General features: G+C 42.2%; 1 protein-coding gene across 7 annotated transcripts in view; it reads right to left on the bottom strand.

Moving 5' to 3' along the window:
• Positions 1-23,621, bottom strand: part of LOC126202245 (phosphofurin acidic cluster sorting protein 2) — a 732,246-nt gene that overhangs the window by 48,218 nt on the left and 660,407 nt on the right. For all 7 annotated transcript variants that reach the window (XM_049936847.1, XM_049936849.1, XM_049936850.1 and 4 more), the window contains one exon: positions 875-1,053. In XM_049936847.1, the coding sequence (XP_049792804.1) occupies positions 875-1,053 (179 nt within the window). The remainder of the gene's footprint in view (positions 1-874; positions 1,054-23,621) is intronic.

Below are 23,621 nucleotides of genomic sequence, written 5' to 3'. Positions count from 1 at the left end.
CTGAACTATCTTCATTTTTCTGAGAACATTCTACTGTTCTCACATAGTGCAGGCAGATAAACTTCATCAACAAACAGAATAACCTGACAAAGAACGTTTGAAAGTAGGCCTGAAAATAAACTCCAATAAATCTAAAATAATCTACAATAAACACACAAAAAATGAAATTGTAGATGTTAACAGTGGGATCATAGAAGTTGTTGAAAAGTTTTTGTATTCAGGGTAGTTGAAGAAAACAGCTCAATGGACAGAAGAAGAAATAAACAGAAAAATTAACATGGTCTGGAGTGCATTTGGTAAACTAAATACTATTTTTAAAACTAAGCTTCTGATACATCTGAAAGGCAAAGTTTACAATACATGCATATTATCTGTTTTGCCCATTGCAGTAAGACATGGACTTTTAATGTATTTAAAACTGAAGGCTGCCGAGTGATAAATGTTGAGATGCATAGTCTGAATTATTAGGAGAGCTAAGAAAACAAATGAATATATCAAGAACAGGGTGGAGTAGCAGTGATAAGAAATGGCCGAGCTGACGATTTAATGGATGGTCAGTGGATGACATTTTAGAAAACATGCAGAGAAAAAAAAAAATTAAAAAAATAAAAATAATAATAGAGTGCCACTATTAGTGTAGCAGTGTAGCTGTTAGCAATATTAAGTTTGTTTGTGAAGTGTTGTCATTTCACTGTGCTTTTAGCATCACAACAATACAATGTTATTCACAAAACAGCAACAAGATGTGTTATATAGTCTAAAAACTAGTATATATTATGTAGGGGTAAGATATGTATTGATATTCAACAAAAGTCAAACGTGTATAAGCACCTTTAATAAATAATTTTTCATCACGGAAGTGTTTTTTACATACTTGGATTGCCCCATGGAGAAGTTATTGATGTTAGGTGAGCTAGGAGGGGTGACGCGCTCTTTCTTTTCAGGTACCGAAGCGAGTGAAGGGGGCGAGCCAGACACTACTTGTGGCTGCATATTTTCATCCAAGTCCATCGAAGCAGATGATGTTCCGTCCATTGGTCCCAGTCGCACATCCTATCAACATTTCAATTCTGTTAAACATGTGCAACAGTTGCTTCACAATATGATAAACTACAAAATGTTATTAGTAGTAACAAGAAAAAAGATAATATGGAAATCCATGACGCGTCTTCATGAAAGCAGAGGCAATACAACAGCTTTGTGTACCACTAAGGAAGAGAGAGATGTGTAATCACATCCATGTCATCTACATTAGGGTTGCATATCAGAAGAGCCATTATTTAAATATCACACCTACAAGAAGAGTGAAAGAATCTACAGGCCAGTATAACAAGGAACCCCTTGAGTGTGAAGTTACAAGTTCAATCATAAGTAAGGCTCATTTAAAAGTGCTGTGTTAACAACTACGTCAGGAAAAATATTAGCTGCTACAACTACCATGTGGATCAGGAGGGCAACAGAAAATGAGAGTCCAAGAGGTGCAGAGCTCAACCTTCTATGGGATGCATGTATTACATTTCACAAAATGGACATTGTTGACATTCAAGAAATGTTCAAAACAAACCATTAACTTGCACCATGAATACCAAATTAAAAATGGTGCACTACAATGATCACAAAAGTTTGCACCATCAAGATGAAGGTGAACTCCTTGGGAGTTACAAACCACACAGGGCATTCAGCTAAGTATCCTCTCTTAAAGAATCGTGTTGGTGTAATGGAGTCAGGAGAACTAATGGAATGTGGTCGCTTGCAACCAAATGCTTATCATGAAACTGGCTATTTTAAGGTTTAGCTGCAGATAGTGTGATAGTATGTTTTACAGACATGGAAAAAAATAAACATTCAGAGGCTGAATTTGTCCAGTGATTCCAGGTGGTACAAATTGCAATGTCACACTCTTTTCAGGTGGGATAGTTTGCTCTAAAGGAGTATGATTTTTATACACAGTCCAGGAATCAAGCAAAGGCAAGTTATTTTGACCAGCTATTGGTCAAAGGCAGTGCTTATATCATAGCTGTAGTTTTCTTATGCCCATTTTTTCACTCTTGCTTGCTGTGATGTAAGTATTCCCTGCTACCAATGCAAGATCATGCTCATCAGGATGAATTGTAGGGGACAGAGCACAATAAATAACTTTTCAGCCAATTTATGATCCAAATTAACGGTCAGCATAATTGTATGCAAATGTGTTAAGGCATTAATTGATCTTGAAAACATTCTCTTCATGTCTGTGATTTCTATGGTTCCTTTAATATGCATTTCTTCTTCATATCCCGATTAGTCAGAGTTGCAAGCAAATTTCTTATCGAATGATAAGATAAGTCTGTTTATCTCATCGACAAATTTTCGTGCTAATTCCGCAGTTTGCTGCGCAATGTCAAGTTGATGCTTTGTCTGTAATTTTGATATTTTATGTCTTCCGATTTAGTAGCACTATTTGAAGTTGTGCAACCATCCATTGCTTCTCTTGAAATCACTGTAATCTATGTTGCAGGCAATTCAATGTGCATAACAAAGTAGGTCACTATGAAATCATCCTGCAAACTGTGGTGAGCATATTTGGCATGTATCAGCACCACTTTTTGTAACAAGTGAACATTTTCCTTCCTTGAATATCCATAGTTTTTCTTATGCACACCTGGTTGTGGTGCCCCAAATTTCACATGGGACGAATTTGTGCACCAAAGCTCCTTTGTTCATTCCTTCCTTTAAGTGCTCAGTACAGCATGACATTTAATTTAGTATTGCGGTGTGACATTTTCCAGATGGCACAATTCTCTTCAGCTCGGCTGAATAATGTTATCAGCACTGTTTACCATTTGCTATTTGTTCATAGTGTGAAGGATACTCAAAGGTCCAATGGATGTTTGCACCAAAAGAGGCAGTCTAGTGATTCATTTAAAAATGAATGGGAAAGACAGAAGAGAGGGATGAGAATTCCCAATATTTATTGTGCAGTTGCACAACTGATGGGTATTGCAAATTTGTGAGGAGACAGTATTATAGTACTGTGCAGAAATAATTTAAAAATTTAGTTGACAATAAAAGAACAAAGAATTACAATGACAGACAAATGGGATTCATTGTTCAGTATGTCAAGAAGCACTTTATGCTAAATTTGTAGGCATGCAGCACTTGAAGATATTGGTGGCATGAATAAAAAGATTTCTGATGTTGCAAGCATTATTCCTCTATCAGTTGCAACTAAATTCAACGGAACTGAATGAAGAGTATGGGGACTCTATATACAGGGTGTTTATAAATGAATATCGGGGTTTTAACGTTTTCTAATATTTATTATACTAAACTTACAGTTATAAATGACATGTCAAATGAAAGAGCAACTCAAACAGTTTTACCAAGAACCTTATAAATGTTCAATGTGAGCTCCATTTGTAACACGGCACACATCAAGTCTATAGCCGAGTTCTTCCCAAACATTGATAGTGTGTCTTCAATGATTGTAGCAGCAGCTGCTTCAATTCGATTTCTTAATTCAGGAGGTCTGCTGGTAGCGGAGGCACGTACACACGATCCTTGATGAAACCCAAAGGAAAAAATCACATGGCGTCAGGTCGGGTAAGCATGGAGGCCATGCAAAGCAAAACTTGTCATTGGGCCTCTTGCGGCCTATCCAGTGCTTGGGTACAGTGAAATTCAACCAATGTGACAAATGGTGCTCACATTGAACATTTATAAGGCTCTTGGTAAAACTGTTTGAGTAGCTCTTTCATTTGACATATCATTTATAACTGTAAGTTTAATGTAATAAATATTATAAACCATTAAAAGCCCAATATTCATTTATAAACACCCTGTATTAATGACATATGTTGGTTAAGTCAAGGAGCAAGCCTGGAACAATTTTTCAATTTAAAACTTGCTATTGTTGAATTTATGAAGGAAAAAGAGTGCAGTAATGAAAATTAGAACATCTTGAATGGATGAAGAACTGGCATTTTAAGTGGACTTGACTGCATATTGCCCACACTAAGACACTGGAAGGTGAGAAACAACTTCTTTCTGATCTGATGGAGATGCATTTAAAAAGCAAATCACATTACAGAAGGGACACATCTACATCTATACTCTGCAAACCACAGTGAGGTGCATGGCACAGGGTATGTCCCACTGTGCCACTTATTACGATTTGTTCCCGTTTCAGTCACATATGGAGCATGTCTGGGTGTGCACTAATTATTCTAATCTTATCCTCACAGTCCCTGTGTGAGTGAAACGTAGGGGATTGTAGCATATTCCTGGAGTCATCATTTAAAGTCAGTTCTTGAAACTTTCTCAGAATAGTTTACGTCTGTCTTCAAGAGTCTGCCAGTTCAGGTCCTTCAGTACTCTCCGACAGATCAAACAAACCTGTGACCGTTCATGCTGCCCTTCTCTGTATACATTCAATATCCCCTGTTAGTTCTATCTGGTGAGAGTCCCACACACTTGAGCAGTATTCTAAAACCAGTTGCACGAGTGATTTGTAAGCAATCTCTTTACTAGACTGATTGTACTTAATCCAGTATTCCACCAATAAACCGAAGTCTACCATTTGCTCTACTCACAACTGAGCCTATGTGATCATTCCATTTCAATTTCAAGTATTACACCCAGTCATACGTTTGAGACACCCAGTCATACGTTTGAGTTGGCCGATTCCAACAGTAACTCATTGATATTATAGTCATAGGATACAATGTTTTTTTCATTTTGTGAATTGCACAACTTTACATTTTTGAACGTTTAAAGCAAGTTGCCAGTCTTTGTAGCACTTTGAAATCTGGCAGCTGAATATTTATGCAGCATTTTGATAAATACAATCAAGTTCCCTCAGCTCACTGCCATTAAAGAAAACATGAGGTTTGAAGAATTCATTGTAGCCCTGAAATAATTATAAAGATAGTTTCCCGAACTGTACATCTTACATCTTCTTCTTCTTTTTCTTGGGAGGGGGGGGGGGGAGAAGATGTTTTAGAGACCATTTACCAATTCAGTTTAAAGTGACCCAGTGCCAGTGCATGGGCAGATGTAACTGATAGATCTGCAAAGTAATTTCTATTTTAATGACATGTACATTGCTTTCCTCAGGTAGAGTTTCCACATCTCCATAATGAGGTTCCAAAAGTGCTACAATATTTTGATCAACATGCTTGTGTGAGAAAACCTTTTTTTATAGTGAAACTAAATAAGTCATGATTACATGGCAACTTGAATGCAAAAATCTGTGAAATTGTATGTACCTGTCTGTACACTAACAGTTTGTATGAGATAAAAATTATGTCTTCAATGTGCCAAAAATAAATAATACTGAAAACTTGTTTTCTTTGTGGTCTACATTGTTGAGAAATATGAAGTATAAAACCGAGTCGTATGCAGTGTAGCTGCACTGCCATTGTTCAGCGCGTTCACAGTTTCCCGCTCTTCCCCCCTTCTCACGATCAGACAATGAGGCATGGCGGTGGAGGAAATGTGCAGCAAAGCTGAGCAGTCTGGCGCTCATACCAGTGCATTGCCCATGAGCCACAATCTCGGCCACCCCTGCACTATACAGTCATATTGCTGCAGACTTATTAAAAATCAGTTCATGATTGTATTTTTACTATGCTATGGATGATGTAAGTAATCATGTTTAGTACCTGCTCCTTGGACAATGTTGTCCTCTACTATCAAACAATAGGAAATCTAGGATGGAATGTAACAACATATTGAAAATGATAGTTGCTGCTCACCATAAAGCATAGATGCCGAGTCGCAGAAAGGCACAACAATAAGACTATTGGACAGTTAGTTTTTGGCCAACAAAGCCTTTGTCAAAACTATACAACATACCCACACCCACCCACGCACCCACCCACCCACACAACACACACACACACACACACACACACACACATATACACACACGTGTAAATGCAACGCAACTCACATACACACAACCAAAGTCTCTGGCAGCTGAAACCGGATTGCAAATAGCAGGGCATTGTGGGAGGGACAATCAGGTGGGGGCAAGGAGGAGGCTGGGGCACAGAGGAGGAGGTATTGGAGTACCGTGCTACTGGGAGCATGCACGGACAAGGTGGAGAGTGGGACAGCTAGGTGGAGTCAGGAGGTTAGATGGAGGGGCAGGAGAGATGGGGGGTTAGTGGAAAAGGAGAGAAGTAAAAAGACTGGGTATGCTGGTGGAATAGAGTGCTGTGTGTAGTGCTGGGATGGAAACAGGGAAGGGCTACATGGGTAAGGACAATGACTAACAAAGGTTAAGGCCAGAAGGGTTATGGGAACGTAAGGTATACTGCAGGGAGAGTTTCCACCTGTGCAATTCAGAGAAGCTGACTGGAGTTGGTGGGAAGGATCCAGATGGCACATGCTGTGAAGCAGTCATTGAAATGAAGGTCATTGGGTTGGGCAGCTTGCTCAGCAACATGATGATCCAGTTGTTTCTATGCCACAATTTGTCGGTGGCCATTAGTGTGGACAGACAGCTTGTCAATTGTCATGCACAACTAGAATTCAGCGTGGTAATTACAACCTAGCTTGTAGGTCAGATCACTGGTTTCACACGTAACACTGCCTTTGGCGGGATACGTGATGTTTGAGACAGGACTGGAGTAGGTGGTGGTGGGAAGATGTATGGGACAGGTCTTGCATATGGGTCTATTGCAGGGATATGATCCATGAGGCAAGTGGTTGGGAGCAGGGGTTGTGTAGGGATGGATAAGTATGTTGTGTATGTTCGGTGTGCAGCAGAATACCACTGTGGGAGGAGTGGGAAGGACATTTCTCGTATGAGGGCATAACGAGAGGTAATCAAAACCCTGGTGGAGAATGTAATTGAGCTGCTCCAGTCCCGGATGGTACTGAGTCACTAGGGGAATGCTCCCCTTTGACCAGGTGGTGGGACTTTGGGAGGTGTTGAGTGACTAGAAAGATAAGGCATGGGAGATCCATTTTTGTACAAGGTTGGGAAGATAATTACGATCTGTAAAGACCTCAGTGAGCACCCTCGGTATATTTCGAGAGGGACTGCTCATCACTAAAGATGTGACGGCCATGGGTGACTAGGCATATGGAATGGACTTCTTGGTATGGAATGCGTGGCAGCTGTCGAAGTGGATGTATTGCTGGTGGTTGGTAGGTTTGATATGGACAGAGCTACTGACATAGCCATCTTTGAGGTGGAGGTCAATATCAAAGAAGGTGGCTTGATGGGTTGAGTAGGACCAGGTGAAGCAAGTGGGGGAGAAGGTGTTGAGTTCTGGAGGAATGTGGATGGGGTGTCCTCACTCTAGATCCAGATCATGGAGATGTTATCAATGAATCTGAACCAGGTGAGGGTAAGGGATTCTGGGCATTTAGGAAGGATTCCCCTAAATGGTCCATGAATAGATTGATATAGGATGGTGCCAAGCATATGCCCACAGCTGTACCCAGGATTTGTTTGTAGGTAATGCCTTTAAAGGAGAAGTAATTGTGGGTGAGGATATAGTTGGTCATGTCGACTACAAGGAGTGAGTGGGTTTGGAAGCCATTGGGCATTGGGAAAGTAGTGTTCAATGGCGGTAGAGCCATTGGGATTAGGGATGTTAGTGTAAAGGGAGGTGGCATCAGTAGTGGTAAAGGATGGAACTGTGGGGAGTCGGTGGAGGAAATGGTTGGTATCTTTTATATAGAAGGGTAGGTTGTGGGTAATAGACTGAAGGTGTTGGTCTAAGAGAGCAGAGATTCTCTCAGTGGGGGCACAGCAACCAGCCACAATGGGATGTTCAGGATGGTTGGGTTTACATACATTAGGAAGCATGTAGAAGACATGAGTATGGGGAATGGTAGAGCCAAGGAGAGAGATGGACTCCAGGGAGAGGTCCTAGGATGGGCCTAATGATTTGAGGAGAGACTGGAGATCCTGCTGGATTTCTGGGATGGGTTCACTGTGGCTGTGTTTGTAGGTGGATGTATCTGACAGTTGTTGGAGTCGTTCTGCCAGGTAATCCTTGTGGTTCAAAAGATCGATGGTGGAGCCTTTGTCAGGATTGATTTTTACATGGTGGATTGTGGATCCTTCTGCAGATGTAAGATGGGTTTGCATGCTGAGGGATTTGGGAAATGGTGGCAAGGCAAGGTTCGAGGTTGAAAAATTCTGGAAAGTTAACAGGGGGTAACTGGGCAGCAGTAGAAGCGAATCACAGTTGGATGGAGGAGTGAACTGAGTCAGGCACGGCAGGAGTAGGCAGGAGTAGGAAGTGAGCAGGTTGGAGAGCTTTTTAAGGTAACGTTGTGCTTGTTGCTTTGGTTTTGGGGTATGACTATGGGTACACACATGGCACCAACCTTTGCCAAGATCCTGGAGGGCGAGAGTTTCAATGTGTGTTGCGTTATTACATAAAAAAAGACTCTCCAACCTGCTCACTTCCTACTCATGCCTTGGACTACCACTGTCCATCACCTCTACAATAACCTCCAAACCTCCACCACATCCCCTCATAGCTGACAAATCCTGTCTCATAGATTTACTGCATTTACCTCACCCTCCAAAACTCCCCACGACCACCACACAGAATCCAGAACCTAAACAGACCTGAAACACAGTCATGAGCATTCCTCCAAAAGCTTTAGCCCCGCAGAAGTATCAGTCCTTTCCAAAGGCCTCACCTTTTGCTACACACCCAAATTCAATCACACAGGACTTGTTAAAGACCTCTCTCCTTCTCCCGATCCCTACAATGGAAACATTTTTTTGCCACCAACCCTACCAATCAGACTCAGCCAAAGACCAATATTGAACCCTACCTGACTCAATTCACTCCTTCATTCAACTGTGATCCACTTCTACTGCCCACAAATCACTTCCTGTTAAATTTCCAGAATTTCTTATCCTCGAACCTTGCCTCACCATCATTCTCCAAATCTCTCAACATGCAAACCAATCTTACAACTGTAGAAAGATCCGCAATCTACCACCTAAAAACTGATCCTGAGTTTATGATCCTACCTGCTGACAAAGGCTCCACCACTTTTGTTTTGAACCACAAGGATTACCTGGCAGAAGCATTCTGCCAACTGTCAGATTCATCCACTTATTAACCCTGCCAAAGTGACCCCACTCCAGAAATCACACAGGATCTCCAGTCTCTCATCAAATCCTTAGGCCTATCCATCGCAGAACCTCTCCCAGTAGTCCATCTCTCTCCTCAGCCCTACCATTCACTGCAATCCTATCTTCTACATGCTTCTTAAAGTCCATAAACCCAACCACCCAGGATGCCCCATTGGAGCAGGTTACTGTGTCCCCACTAAGAGAATCTCTGCTTGAAAATTTCACAGGTATTCAGCCAGGTGGCATCATCCAACAGGTGTGATATTTCAGCAGGCTGACTTCTTGCCACCATCAGGCCATCCTGGAGTCTGATTGATTTATGATCGATGCCGTGTTATACAATCTTTACACCCCCCTGCAGCCTCCTTCTTGGCACATCCATGCAGTCCACGGTTTGTGGTGGGGGAAGCATGGCACTAGGTGGTGGGGGAAGCATTGTGTCCCGCAGCAGATCGTAGCCCACAGTCTTCCTGCAGCCATGGCTGTTTGGGGCACTCTGCTACTGTGGTGACAATGTGTCTTCTTCTTCAGCTGTCCCGATGGGGGCGGATTTCCGTGTACACTGTTGTTGTGCTTTAATCATACTCGAGGCTGGATCCCAGGTCTTGCTTAAGTGGAAACCACTGTCTTTATTTATTAGCTTGTTGTGCAATCAGATCTCCACTGCCTCTTTGAGGATACAGTCCCAGAAGGTAAAGAGACAGTGGAGATCTGACTGCACAACAAGCTAATAAATAATAAATAAAGACAGTGGTATTCAGTTAACCGAGACCTGGGATCCAGCCTCGAGTATGATTAAAACACAACAACAGTGTACACGGAAGTCCGCCCCTGTTGGGACAGCTGAAGAAGAAGATGCATTGTCACCACGGTGGCAGAGTTCTGCACACAGCTGTAGCTGTGGAAGGACTGCGCTCCATAAGCTGTTGCGGGGTGCCGCCCTTTCCACACCACCTGGCACCGCGGTTCCCCCGCCATCGGCCACGGACCAGATGGAAGCACAAGGCTCTGGCTGCAGTAAGAGGGTAGAGGTTATATAAAGTCAGTATCTATCAGATATCATACAGATTCCAGGAACGCCTGAAGATGACAAGAAAACAGCTTGCCAAAATATCGTACCTATTGGATGATGTCATCAGGCAGAATACCCAAGAAATTTTAAAGATTTCTGTATGCCGGAAAAACCTCAGATCATGGAATTTTTGCTCTCATAGACCAACACCTTCAGCTTATTACCCACAAACCCTATATAAAAGATACCAACCATTTCCTCCACTGACTATCCACAGTTCCTTCCTTTACCACATGGTTCCCTGCTCTTCACTACTGATGCCACCTCCCTTTACACTAACATCCCTAATCCCCATGACATTACCACTATTGAACACTATCTTTCCCAATGACCAACAGGTTACAAACCTGACACCTCCTTACTAGTCACCATGTCCACCTATATCCTCACCAACGATTACTTCTCCTTTAAAGGCATTAGCTACAAACAAATCCTACAGCTGTGGGCACACGCATGGCACCATCCTATGACAATCTATTCATGGACATCTAGGGGGATCCTTCCTAAATACCCAGAATCCCATACCCTCATCTGGTCCAGATTCATTGATAACATGTCCATGATATGGATTGAGGGTGAGGACACCCCATCCACATTCCTCCAGAACTCAACACCTTCTCCCCCACTTGCTTCACCTGGTCCTACTCAACCCATCAAGCCACCTTCTTTGATATTGACCTCCACCTCAAAGATGGCTATTTCAGTAGCTCTGTCCATATCAAACCTACAAACCACCAGCAATACATCCACTTCGACAGCTGTCACTAATTCCATACCAAGAAGTCCAATCCATACACCTAGTCACCCATGGCCATCACATCTGTAGTGACAAGCATTCCCTCTTGAAATATACCGAGGGTGCTCACTGAGGTCTTTACAGATCGTAATTATCCTCCCAACCTTGTACAAAAATAGATCTCCCATGCCTTATCTTTGTAGTCACTCAACACCTCCCAAAGTCCCACCATCCGGTCAGAGGGGAGCATTTCCCTTGTGACTCGGTACCAACCAGGACTGGAGCAGCTCAATTACATTCTCCGCCAGGGATTTGATTACGTCTCGTTGTGCCCTCATACGAGAAATGTCCTTCCCACTCCTCCCACATTGGTATTCTGCTGCACACCAAACATACACAACATACTCATCCATCCCTACACAACCCCTGCTCCCAACCACTTGCCTCCTGGCTCATATCCCTGCGATAGACCTGTCCCATACATCTTCCCACCACCACCTACTCCAGTCCTGTCACAAATATCACCTATCCCATCAAAGGCAGTGTTACCTGTGAAACCAGTAATTTGACCTACAAGATAGATTGTAACTACTGTGCTGCATTCTATTTGTGGATGACAATCAACAAGCTGTTTGTCCACATTAATGGCCACCGTCAAACAGTGGCGTAGAAACAACTTGTCCACCACATTGCTTAGCAAGCCGCCCAACATGACATCCTTCATTTCAATGACTGCTTCACAGCATGTGCCATCTGAATCCTTCCTACCAACACCAGCCAGCTTTTCTGAATTTCACAGGTGGAAACTCTCCCTGCAGTATACCTTACGTTCCCATAACCCTTCTGGCCTTCACCTTTGTTAGTCATTGTCCTTATCCATGAAACCCTTCCCTGTTCCCATTCCAGCACTACACACAGCACTCTATTCCACCAATGTACTACATTGCTCAGTACTTGTTCCAATATCACATTCAACTGTACACATGTATCGTCATCATTTTACTCATGTGCACTGTCTGCACAGTCGACCATATACGACACCAAACATTCCACTGACCCATCTTGCAGAAACACTGATATTTCATCTGCCACTTCTTTCTCTCTCTGTATAGTTCGTTGGGTTCCTTTCTTACTAAGTGTCAGCTTTGGCAACTGTTGTTGTAGATATAATTCAGTGTTTGCTTTTATATCGTTGCCATTGCTCTGCTTAATATCAACACAACTAGCACTGCAGCACTGTTGAAAGTTACTTGTCAACTAAGCAGTTCAACTGCACTCCATAGCCTTATACTGTGCTCACCATTGCATACCCTCTTCCTGTTGCCAGTAGCAGCCAATATTGTGTTTGCACGGTAGACAATATGTGGGGTGTCGGATTCCGTAAATAAGTAACAATATTTTCCACTGTATACAGAAGAGACCAATACTTATTTCACCTAACTAATATTAGCATCTGCTTTATAACTTTCTCCCCTGTAGTCATAAAGTGATAGGTAACCCTGTCTAAATGTTCTGGAGGTCTCACCAGTTCTTTTTGAAGCCGGCATGAAGATGAAGAACTCGAGAGCAGAGAAGGCTGTGAGATGACGTCAGCCAATAGTTCGCTGACTAGGACCGCACCACGACAGGAACGGCCTCTATGCAAAGAGAATATAAGCGCCACTCCCGCCAGCATTAGCTGGACAGTAGAAGATGCACACTAGTAGACCCGGACGTGAAGAGAGCACTAGAAGAGCCGTCATCCTAACTGTTATACTGAGACTTGTGCCTCATATTAATTGCTTGTATGGACATTGTTTATTGCAAAGCACATTGATTCTTTGCATGTTGCCATTTGCTTGCGATCCAAAGTGAGTACTTTCAGTCTCCTTTATTGTAATAAAAACCATTAAAGTGATTTTCTTGAATTGTTGTATAGCTATCCAAGAAAGCAGCATCCTTTAGGCACTCTATAAGAAACAAGTGGGCAGGACACCACTCCAAAGACGCCCCACTGCGGCCGGTTGCTGTGCCCCACTGAGAGAAGCTATGCTCTTGTAGACTGACACCTTCAGCTTATTCCCTGCAACCTGCCCTCCTATAAAAGAGACGCAAATCGTTACCTCCACTGACTCCCCACAGTTTATGTCCCTTTACCACATTGTGCCCTTCTTGTCACTACTGATGCTGCCTCCCTTTACACTAAAATCCCTAACACCTACCCATGGCCTTACCTTTATTGAACACAACCTTTCCCAATGCTCAATGGACTCTAAGCCTTCAACCTCCTTCCCAGTCGCCATGACCGACGATATCCTCACCCACAATTACTTATCCTGTGAAGGGATTACCTAGAAACATATCTGGTGTACAGCTATGGGAACCCGCGTGGCAATATCCTGTGCGAACCTATTAATGGGTCATATAGAGGAATCCTTCCTAAACACCCACATTCCCAAACCCCTCATCTGGTTCAGAATCATTTATGACATCTTCGTGGTCTGGATCGAGGGTGAAGACACCCTATCCACATTCCTCCAGAATCTCAACACCTTCACCCACATTTGCTTCACCTGATCCTACTCATCCCAACAAGCCACCTTTCTCGATGTTGACCTTCACCTCAAAGATGGCTGCATCAGTACCTCTGATCACATGTAACCTACCGACTGCCAGCAATACCTTGACTTTGACAACTGTCACCCATTCCATACTAGAAGTCCCTCCCATACAGCCTGGCCACCTGTAGTGACAAGCCGTCCCTCTCGAAACATACTGAGGCCTTCACAGACTGGAATTATCCTTCCAACGTCGTGCAAAAACAGATCCCCTGTGTGTTCTCTCTCCAATCACCTACCATCTCCCAAAGTCCCACTGTCTGGCCACAGGGGAGCATTCCCCTCATGACTCAGTACCACCCAGAACTATCTTTCAGGGTTTCAACTACCTCTCATCATGCCTTGAAATGACGAATGTCCTATCCCCTATCCTTCCCATCCTTCCCACAGTGGTATTCTGCTGCCCACTGAACTTACACTATATCTTTTTCCACCCCTACACAACCTCTGCTCCAAACCCTTTGTCTCATGGCTCATACATATCCCTCTAACAGAACTAGATGCCAAACCTGTTCCACACATCCTCCCACCACCACCTACTATGAATGTGTGAAACTGGTCATCTGATCTAAAAGGTAAGCTGCATTTTACATGGACATGACAACCAGCACTCCCTCTGTCCACATGAATAGCCACTGACATACTGTGGCCAAGAAACAGCTGGACCACCCTGTTGCTGACCACACCATCCAACATGACATTCTTCATTTCAATGTCTGCTTCACAGCCTGTTCCACCTGGATCCTTCCCACGAGCACAGGCTTTTCTGAATTGCATAGCTGGGAACTGTCCCTGAAATATATGCTACATTCCTGTAACCCTCCTGGCCTCAACCTTTGTTACTCATTGTCGTCACCCATATAGCCTTTCCCCCCTACCCCTCCATCTAACCTCTCATCTGTACCTAGCTGCCCTACACTCTCTCCACCTCATACCTGTACACCCCATAGGCAGCACTTTACTGTCCCCCACTCCTACCTTGCTGTCTGTACCCCACCTCCCCCCAACCTCCTCCTTTACCCCCAACACCTGGTTGCTTCTTCCATCATGCACTGCTACTTACACTCTGGCCTCAGCAGCCAGAGACTGCAGTCATGTGTGTGTGAGTTATGTTTGTTTGTTTGTGTGTGTGTGTGTGTGTGTTTTGTCTATTTCTGATGAAGGTATTATTGGCTGAAATCCCACTTTCTGACAGTCTTCTTCCTCTGCCTAACTGTGACTCAGCATCTCCATGATATGAGTGGTATATCTTGCCACACTTTTCATACCTTTAGCATCAACAACACTAACTATGCATAAAGAGGCACTTCCCTTGTCAAATAACACTATCTTAAGCACGAATAGGTCTATTTGTACCCTAAAATATCACTTAAATCTTAACTGAAGTAAGGAATATCCTACCATTAATTATTGGTGTACCCTTTGAAAGTAGTGTTCCATCATCTCCCCAGCCAACATTAAAACACAATTCACCCTCGTCCGAATTCTGGTTTCATACAGGACATTAGTTATATTCTATTGATACCACTGGGATGTGAAAAGAGTAAAAGGTGTACATCCTTCTTCATTTAAATGCAATACAATGTAAGGACTTAACATTATTGTATTACAGTGCTATTTCTAGTTATAAACTGAAACATTAGATTTAAGAGTCTATGTGAAGATACTCATTCAATGCAGTAAAAGGAGTTCTGCCACAGAAAGTTTTTTAATTCAATACCACATTATTTACATGATGTTTGATGTGCTCTGGTAGGTGTTGAATAAATGTGATATGCATGTGTCCAACTCCTTTCTATACTGATGTTGGCCCCTTGAAGTATTTGTAGAGGTTGTTTTCTGTCCTAATGTTATATTCACGACTTTCAATATTTTTTGAGAAAAGAGAAATATTGGTAATAACAAAAGACAACTGCCGGCCAGAGTGGCCGAGCGGTTAAAGGCGCTACAGTCTGGAATCGCGGGACTGCTACGGTCGCAGGTTCGAATCCTGCCTCAGGCATGGATGTGTGTGATGTCCTTAGGTTAGTTAGGTTTAAGTAGTTCTAAGTTCTAGGGGACTGATGACCACAGAAGTTAAGTCCCATAGTGCTCAGAGCCATTTGAGCCAAAAGACAACTAGAAGAAGGGATCGGTTGGTAGGGCATATTCTGAGGCATCAAGGGATCACCAATTTAGTATTGGATGACAGTATGAAGGGTAAAAATCATAGAGGGAGACCAAGAGATGAATACACAAAACAGATTCAGAAGGATGTAGGTTGCAGTAGGTACTGGGAGATGAAGAGCCTTGCACAGGATAGAGTAGCATGGAGAGCTGCATCAAACCAGTCTCTGGACTGAAGACCACAACAACAACAAAAAAATACAACCACCTGTTGTTGTTTTCTAATATTTCATTAGTTTCCTGGTGCTATTTTCTATTCCTAGTATCATCCATAAAAAGACAAAATTTGTCATCTGTAGGAACGTGCTGAAAAGTAATGCCTCTGAATTTTTATGTGAAAACTCTTAAAGCTGTTTAAATAAAACAAACTTTAAGCCTTTATTCTTCATGTCGTCATACTAACAACCTGTCGAAACCCCGACCGTTCCGGTCGCGGGGTTGCAGAGAACGTAAGCGCGGCAGGACTGAACGGGAGCAACCCGCGAACAAACAAAATAGACGAACAACGACTGACGACCGGGCAAGACCCTACGAACAACAAGAAGCAAGAAGCAACGGGGCACAAGCAAAAAACCTCACGAATCAACAACGTCCACTCATACGCGGAAACAAGCAAAGTAAACACACTGTCTGTAGGCAAGATGTCAATAGACTCACACGAATATCAGACTGCCTCTCCGAGTGAGAGGCAGGTGCTTAAATACAGGATAGGGTATGTCGCTATTGGATGCTGGGACCACGTGCTCCACCGTGGTGCCCTCACATTATACGCGGGCCAGGAGCGCGTGCAGCCACGGCTTACGGCGTGACGGATGCAGAGACCTCTAGTGGTAATTGAGGTCCGTGCTGTCTGGTGTGGATTCAAAGCCCGCAGTGCTCAGTACCAGTCAACCGACATCTTTCTGAAATGGGAGACCATTTTGTTGAGACCACTACAGTAGAATGTTTGACTTTGTTGATGGGGCCATAACTTCCCCTCTGATTGATCCACTACATCATTATCAAAGTGAAGTCCTCAAAGGCATTCTTAAAGTTTTGGAAACAGATGAAAATCAGATGGGACCAAGTCAGAGCTGTAGGGAGGATGACATGAAAGTAACCCCGAGGCATCGGACTGTTGCAGATGTCACAGTGTTCGTATGAGGTGTGGCACTGTCATACCAAACGAGAGGGTGCTGCATGTGTGGACGAACTCTTCAACTTCAAAACTCAATTACAGCATACTGTTTCTAACACATTGACATAATTACATTACACACCATCATGTTACATGCTACAATTCTGAGCCTTCTAGTGGCTGAGTGCTGCAAATGTGTACACATGAAGAATAAATATGTAGAGTGTTAACAACATTTGTTTTATTTGAAAAGCTGCAACAAGCAGCACGTGACAGTCGCATTCTGGTCGAAGGTGCTGGTGGTGGCAGCCGAGTGTGCGTGAAGTGCACTTGGCTGTGTGAGCATGTGTATGTTTTCTTTGCTGAGGAAGGCTTTGGCCAATAGCTGCATGTGCAACAGTCTTTTCATTGTGCCTGTCTGCAACTCAATGGGTCATCTTTCTGACGAGTAACTATCTATCCTACTCCTAATATTATTCTTTCTATAGATTCCTTTCAGGTTTCAAACATTCCTTCTTTGACTGGCACTGGCTTGTCTTCTGAACTCTTCATAGTTATCTATTTTCTCTAGAGTTTTTTTCAATTTTGCTGTATTCAACATCCATCTTCCTCATAGTCCTGTATTCTCCTACAGCATTGCATTTCACCTCTAGCCACTTCTTCTTTGTTCTTTTGCACGTCCTGTCAATCACAGTTTTTAGATGTATGTATTCCCTTGTGCCTGATTCATCTGCTGCACTTTCATATGTTCTCCTTTCATGAGTTAAATTCTATATCTTATCCAAGGATTTCTAGTGGGTCTTGTTGTTTTGTCTGTTTGCCCACCTGCTTCTTTCACTATTTCATCTCTCAAAGCTACCCATTTATCTCCAATTATATTCCTTCCATTTCAGTCAATTATTACTTCATCTTCCCTTTGAAACTCTCAACAGCCACTGGTTCTTTCAATTTATCCCAGTATCAACACCTTAATTTCCTACCTTTATGAAAGCCATATATGTGACAGCAATAGCAAGAAATCCTAATTTCAAGTGCAATCAGAAATACCACCTGCAAATGTACTTCATAGTCTTCTTTATTATGAGAAGGAAAGTTGCTACTCACGATATTGCGGAGATGCTGAGTCGCAGATAGGCTCAACAAAAAGACTTTCACAATTGTGAAATTGCATCTACCTATCTTACTGAAAAGACAAATTTGTGAAATTGTGAAAGTCTTTTTGTTGTACCTATCTGTGACTCAGCATCTCCGCTATAGGGTGAGTAGCAACTTTCCTTCTCATAATACTGTTACATTCCATCCTGGATTTTCCATTGTTTGATTATAGTCTTCTTTGTTTGCAGAGTATAGACATTGTGAAGATAAAGACTCATCAGACACTGCTTTCTTAATAAGTAAGTCCTCTAAATAATCAAATCTATATAAATTTGTCATTTCAGTAAGGTAGGTAGATGGAAATGGAAGAGAAATCTTACTGTCTCTGCTTCAGTTTTAGTTTTGTCCAAGGCCTTCAATACTGTTGGCTATAAAATACTTCTGATCAAGCTAGAAGCGCTACGTGTAAGAGAAATAGCAAATGAGTGGTTCCATTATTAGATAGAAAATAAAAGGCAACAGGTGGAGATAGTTTACACGTCTACTGATGATAAACTTTTAGGAAAACAGTTGTCAGACAAGAAAAATATAGACATAGGTGTTCCTCAGGGTAGTGCATTAGTCCAATTCTGTCCTTAATAAATATCAGTGACTTTCCAGAGAGTATAAGACATGGTCACTAATAAAATATCGGAAATTACTATTAGAGAAAGTAAATGAAACCCTCAAGGGTGTTTACGATTGGTCAATGTGTAATGAATTAACATTGCAAAGTTTGTAGGGATGAATGTTGATTACCAGTTAACATGGAATGAATACACAGAGATACTGGCTAAAATTTTGTCTTCAGCGTGTTATGCTCTCAGGGTTCTATCACCAATTTGTTACAACCAATGTCTTGTGGTTACTTACTATTACCACATACGATCAGTTATTAGCTATGGGATTCTTTTCTGGGGATCAAACACACAAAACATGGACACAATTTTTGAAGTGAAGAACAGATCCACGAGAATTATAACTGAAAATAGTAGTTGGGCTCATTGTAAACAACTATTTAAAAAACTGGATATCCTTTCTGCACCAAGTGAGAACATCTACCAATCTGCTGTGCAAATCAGGGAAAACATTGCTAATAATTATATATATAATTGTGGAACAAGCATCATTTGTATTTACATTTAACCAAGGAAAAACTGACAAAACTGAAAATAGTATTTTCTATCAGGAAATAAAATTGGATGATAAACTGCCCAAGGAGATGAAAAAGATTATTAAAATACAGGGTGAGCACAAAGTCTTGCCCTGATTATAACAATTTATCACAGAATAAATGTTTTACATAATAAGTTACATTTGATTTCATTACAAAGGTTAGTGTTACTAGTTTTTTTAAAGGCCACTTACATTAGTAAATCTCAACATGTGCTCCCGTGGTAGCTGAGAGAATGTCGAGGCAGTATTTCAGTTCCTGACAGGTGTTTCGTAATATGTGTTCTGTCACAGTACCCACAGCAGCTTGTATCCTAGCCTTCAGTTCATCAACGTCAGCAACTGGTGTGATGAAGACTCTGTCCTTGATATAGCCCCCCAGAAAAAAAAGTCAAGGGGCGTACTGTCTTGAGAGCGGAGTGACTGGGGTGTGGGACCATTCCTTCCAAGCCACCGATGCTATTTCAAGGACAGTGTCTTTGTCGCACCAGTTGCTGACGTCAACGAACTGAAGGCTAGGATACAAGCTGCTGTGGGTACTATGACAGAACACCTGTCACGAAACACTTGGCAGGAACTGGAATACCACCTCAACATTCTCCGAGCTACCAAGGCAGCACACGTTGAGGTTTACTAAAGTAACACTAACCTATGTAACAGCATCAAATGTAACTTATTATGTCAAACGGTTATTGTTATAAATTTTTATAATCAGGGCAAGACTTTGTGCTCACCCTGTACATTTTTTTGAAAATACAGCTAAAAAATTCTTCACAGGTAATGCATATTACCTAGAATACTCACAGCATTAGTTAATAATGAAAGGGAGGATAACTACAACACTCCACCATATTACAATACATGGTCAGAATATAATGCTTTTACAGGAAAATAATGTCTATGATAGTAATGTCTTGTCATTCTCCGGAGTTCTATGTCTCTATGTGAGGATATGGAGAAGTACCACATGTACAGGCCTGAAGTCAGTTTTTCAAAAAGAAGGGAGTGTAAGGTGCATACCAGCATGTTCATGGCTGTCCAGGAGTCACCAGCGTCCGCAGCGTGCACAGTGGCAAACTATGTCCTATATTGTGAGTACTCTGGTACAAACTATGCAAGTTCAGAAGACCATTGTAAAACAGGGGCCAGCACACAAATCAGTGCGAATAGTAAGACACTGACCTCATATTCAGGAGGATGGAGCTTGCTCTGTTCAAACATCCAGGTTTAGGTTTTCCATGGCTTTCCTAAAACATTTTATGCAAATGCTGGATAATTCCCCCACCAAGGCCACGGCCAACCATCTACCCTATCCTCATAAAAGCACAGTTATGAATTCGCATGTATGTATATTTTTAGCTATTTATTTTCATTGCTTGATAGTGACAAATCCTATATCATTGTGAGATGATTCCTAGATGAATAAATAACATCAAATCAAGTCAATCGCAGCTTATTTCCTTTGCAGTAACAAGCTAATATGATACTACAAATGCTAATTTCCTACATAATTAATAGTTTATCCAACAAATTCTGCAGATACTATGTGGTGTATGTAACTCTGAAAGGGCAAATTGTTCTTGATCCATTATGAAATAGGGAAGAAATATGTCTTTTTGTCAGGTGGACAAGACATGGATCTAGTTATGTTATGCCAAAATGTATCACCCTCTACCAAATATAGACATTTTTGTGACATTGGTAGCATTCCATAAATAAGCATTGGATACTGGTAATTTATGTGTCATAACAGCTCTCTCTCTCTCTCTCTCTCTCTCTCTTTTTTTTTTTTTTTTTTTAAGCAAGCATTCACAATTTAGTAACTCACTATAAACATAGTATCTGTCCCCATTTTCCTATCCTCATCCTGTCCCTGTCTTATCCTTTTTCCTACCATCCCTTGTCATAAGTAAAGAGTGGCGTGGACAGGGCTCCTTAGCCATAGTGAAGGCAACCTGTCTACAGGTGACAACCCCGAATAATAAACCTCTCAAGTTAACAACTTGGGTAGTATCTTTGACAGTGGCTCACCATTCTCCTGTGAAGAATAATCTGCAACTGAGCATGGAGGGAAACCACCCCAGATGGTAACCAATCCACTGTGATCCAAGGTGACATTAGCGGACCTTCGGATTCTGGGGAGTCTGCACCAACATGCTTTGAGGATGAGTCGGAGCACCCGGAAATCATCGGACGTAAACTCAGACCAAGATGGCAAAGCTCCTTCGCAACATTCAACGCAAATTCAATGATCAAAGTGGGTAAATTGAAACATCTGACCGATTCATTAACACAACACAACATAGTACTGACAGCAGCACAGGAAACCAGATTCACAGATGATCGTGTCTTCGAGTCCCAAGGATACAGAATCCTCAAAGGAAAAGTGGGTCAGCGGGTAATGAAGAACTACCCCACTTAGGTACAGGATTTATAATCAGTCAGAATATACTGGATTCAGTGATTGACTTCACTTCCCAAGCAGTTGTGTATCCATCCTCTCCCTCAAATCTGCTAACAAGGGTTACAGTGTAGTCAACATACGTGCCCCAACCAACCAGGACAACAGATGCAATCCACACAGAACTGACAAATTCTGGGAAGACTTAGAAGACATTTTCTCTAAAGTTCCAGAGACACGCACTGTCATACTGCTGGGTGACTTCAATGCTCAACTGGGAAGAGAGAAAAAGTAGAGAAATATAGTGGGCAACTATCCAGCACATATGAGAACCAACAGCAATGGGGAATGATTGGTGGATCTGTGTAGGATTTTTGGGTTGGTAATGCTTCAAACACCTGCCAAGGAAGCAGAAGACTTGGATTTCACCAAACACCAACTTGGGTGAATTCCAGATAGATCATATGGCCATTTCAAGACAATCTCAAAAGAAAATACAAAACATGAAGGTATTAAGAAGTGTAAATCTGGACTCGGACCACTACATCTCAAAGATCAAAATGAGACTCCAGCCTAGAAACATTAGAGGACACAGAACCTCCAAGACGGTAAGATCTGATGTAGAGTGACTTAAGAACAGACAAGAAGTAAGCCAGAGACTGAACAGTACAGATTTCAACAGCTGGGACCAACTGAAGGAGACACTTGTGAAGCTGGCCAACGAACTTGGCCCCCCTCACGAGAAGAAGGAAGCATCCATGGTGGAATGAAGACTATGCCAATGCAATAACCCAAAGACGGACACTATGGCAGAAGTGGAATTGTAAGAAAACCAAGAAAAATTGGGAGGACTTTTTGGAACAAAGAAGGCTTACAGCTAAGCACAGGAACAAAACGGATCTTCAGACAAAACCAACTAACCCAAATCGAAGAGAGCTTCGCTAAGAATAACTCCAGAGTTTTCTACAGAACCTCAAGCACACACTTAGAAAATACAACGCCAAGCCTCCACTTTAGAGACTTTATTCAACTGTGATCCACCCAGCGAAGATCTCGACTACGAACAAACCACACCAAACCTGGACTCTCTGTCTACTTCACTGGAAGAAGTTGGACAAATCATTCAACTTCTAAAGAATAATAAGACAGCTGGAGAGGACTCAATCATTGCTGAGATCTGGAAATGTATTGGAAGCATTGCCATGGGCAAGCTCGCCGAGATCATCCATGACATATGGGAAACAAGAATTACCACCTGATTGGAACATGGCTCTGATCCATCCGCTTCACAAAAAGGGAGATTTTACTGATCTGAACAACTATCATGGAATTTCTCTTGTTCCAGTAACATACAAGATTCTCTCCAAGGCGTTACTAACAAGGGCAGAAGTTCAACTGGATGGTCAACTGGGAGGGTATCAGGGAGGCTTCACGAAGACCCGATCCTGTGCTGAACAGATTCTCAACCTTAAAACTGTAGGTGGTGGTGGTGGTGGTGGTGGTTAGTGTTTAACGTCCCGTCGACAACGAGGTCATTAGAGACGGAGCGCAGGCTCAGGTTAGGGAAGGATTGGGAAGGAAATCGGCCGTACCCTTTCAAAGGAACCATCCCGGCATTTGCCTGAAACGATTTAGGGAAATCACGGAAAACATAAATCAGGATGGCCAGAGACGGGATTGAACCGTCGTCCTTAAAACTGTACTGGCATACTCCAAGATGAGAAACCACAAGGTGGTTGTCACCTTTGTTGATTTTAGGAAGGCCTATGACTTCACTGATAGAGAATTGCTTCACAAAATACTCCAGGAACTAGGACTAGACAACAAAACCTGCAAACTCATTCTAGAAACCTTGACCAACACCCATTCCAAGATCAAATTTAGAGGTGAGATCTCAGAAAGCTTTGAGATAAAAACTGGAGTGAGACAAGGGGATGGACTCTCCCCACTTCTCTTCAACTGTGTCTTTGAAAAGGTTGTGAGAGAATGGCACAAGGAACGGACCAATTTGGGTGTTTATCTACCTGGGCCATAAGAACGAAGGATTGATTGTAGATTGCCTGGCTTTTGCAGATGACATGGCACTGATTGCTGATTCACTTGAAATGGCAACAATGCAGGTAAACTG

Source organism: Schistocerca nitens, chromosome 1, assembly GCF_023898315.1.
Source record: "Schistocerca nitens isolate TAMUIC-IGC-003100 chromosome 1, iqSchNite1.1, whole genome shotgun sequence".
Taxonomy (NCBI): Eukaryota; Metazoa; Arthropoda; class Insecta; order Orthoptera; family Acrididae; genus Schistocerca; species Schistocerca nitens.
This window is presented reverse-complemented; position numbering and strand designations above follow the sequence as displayed.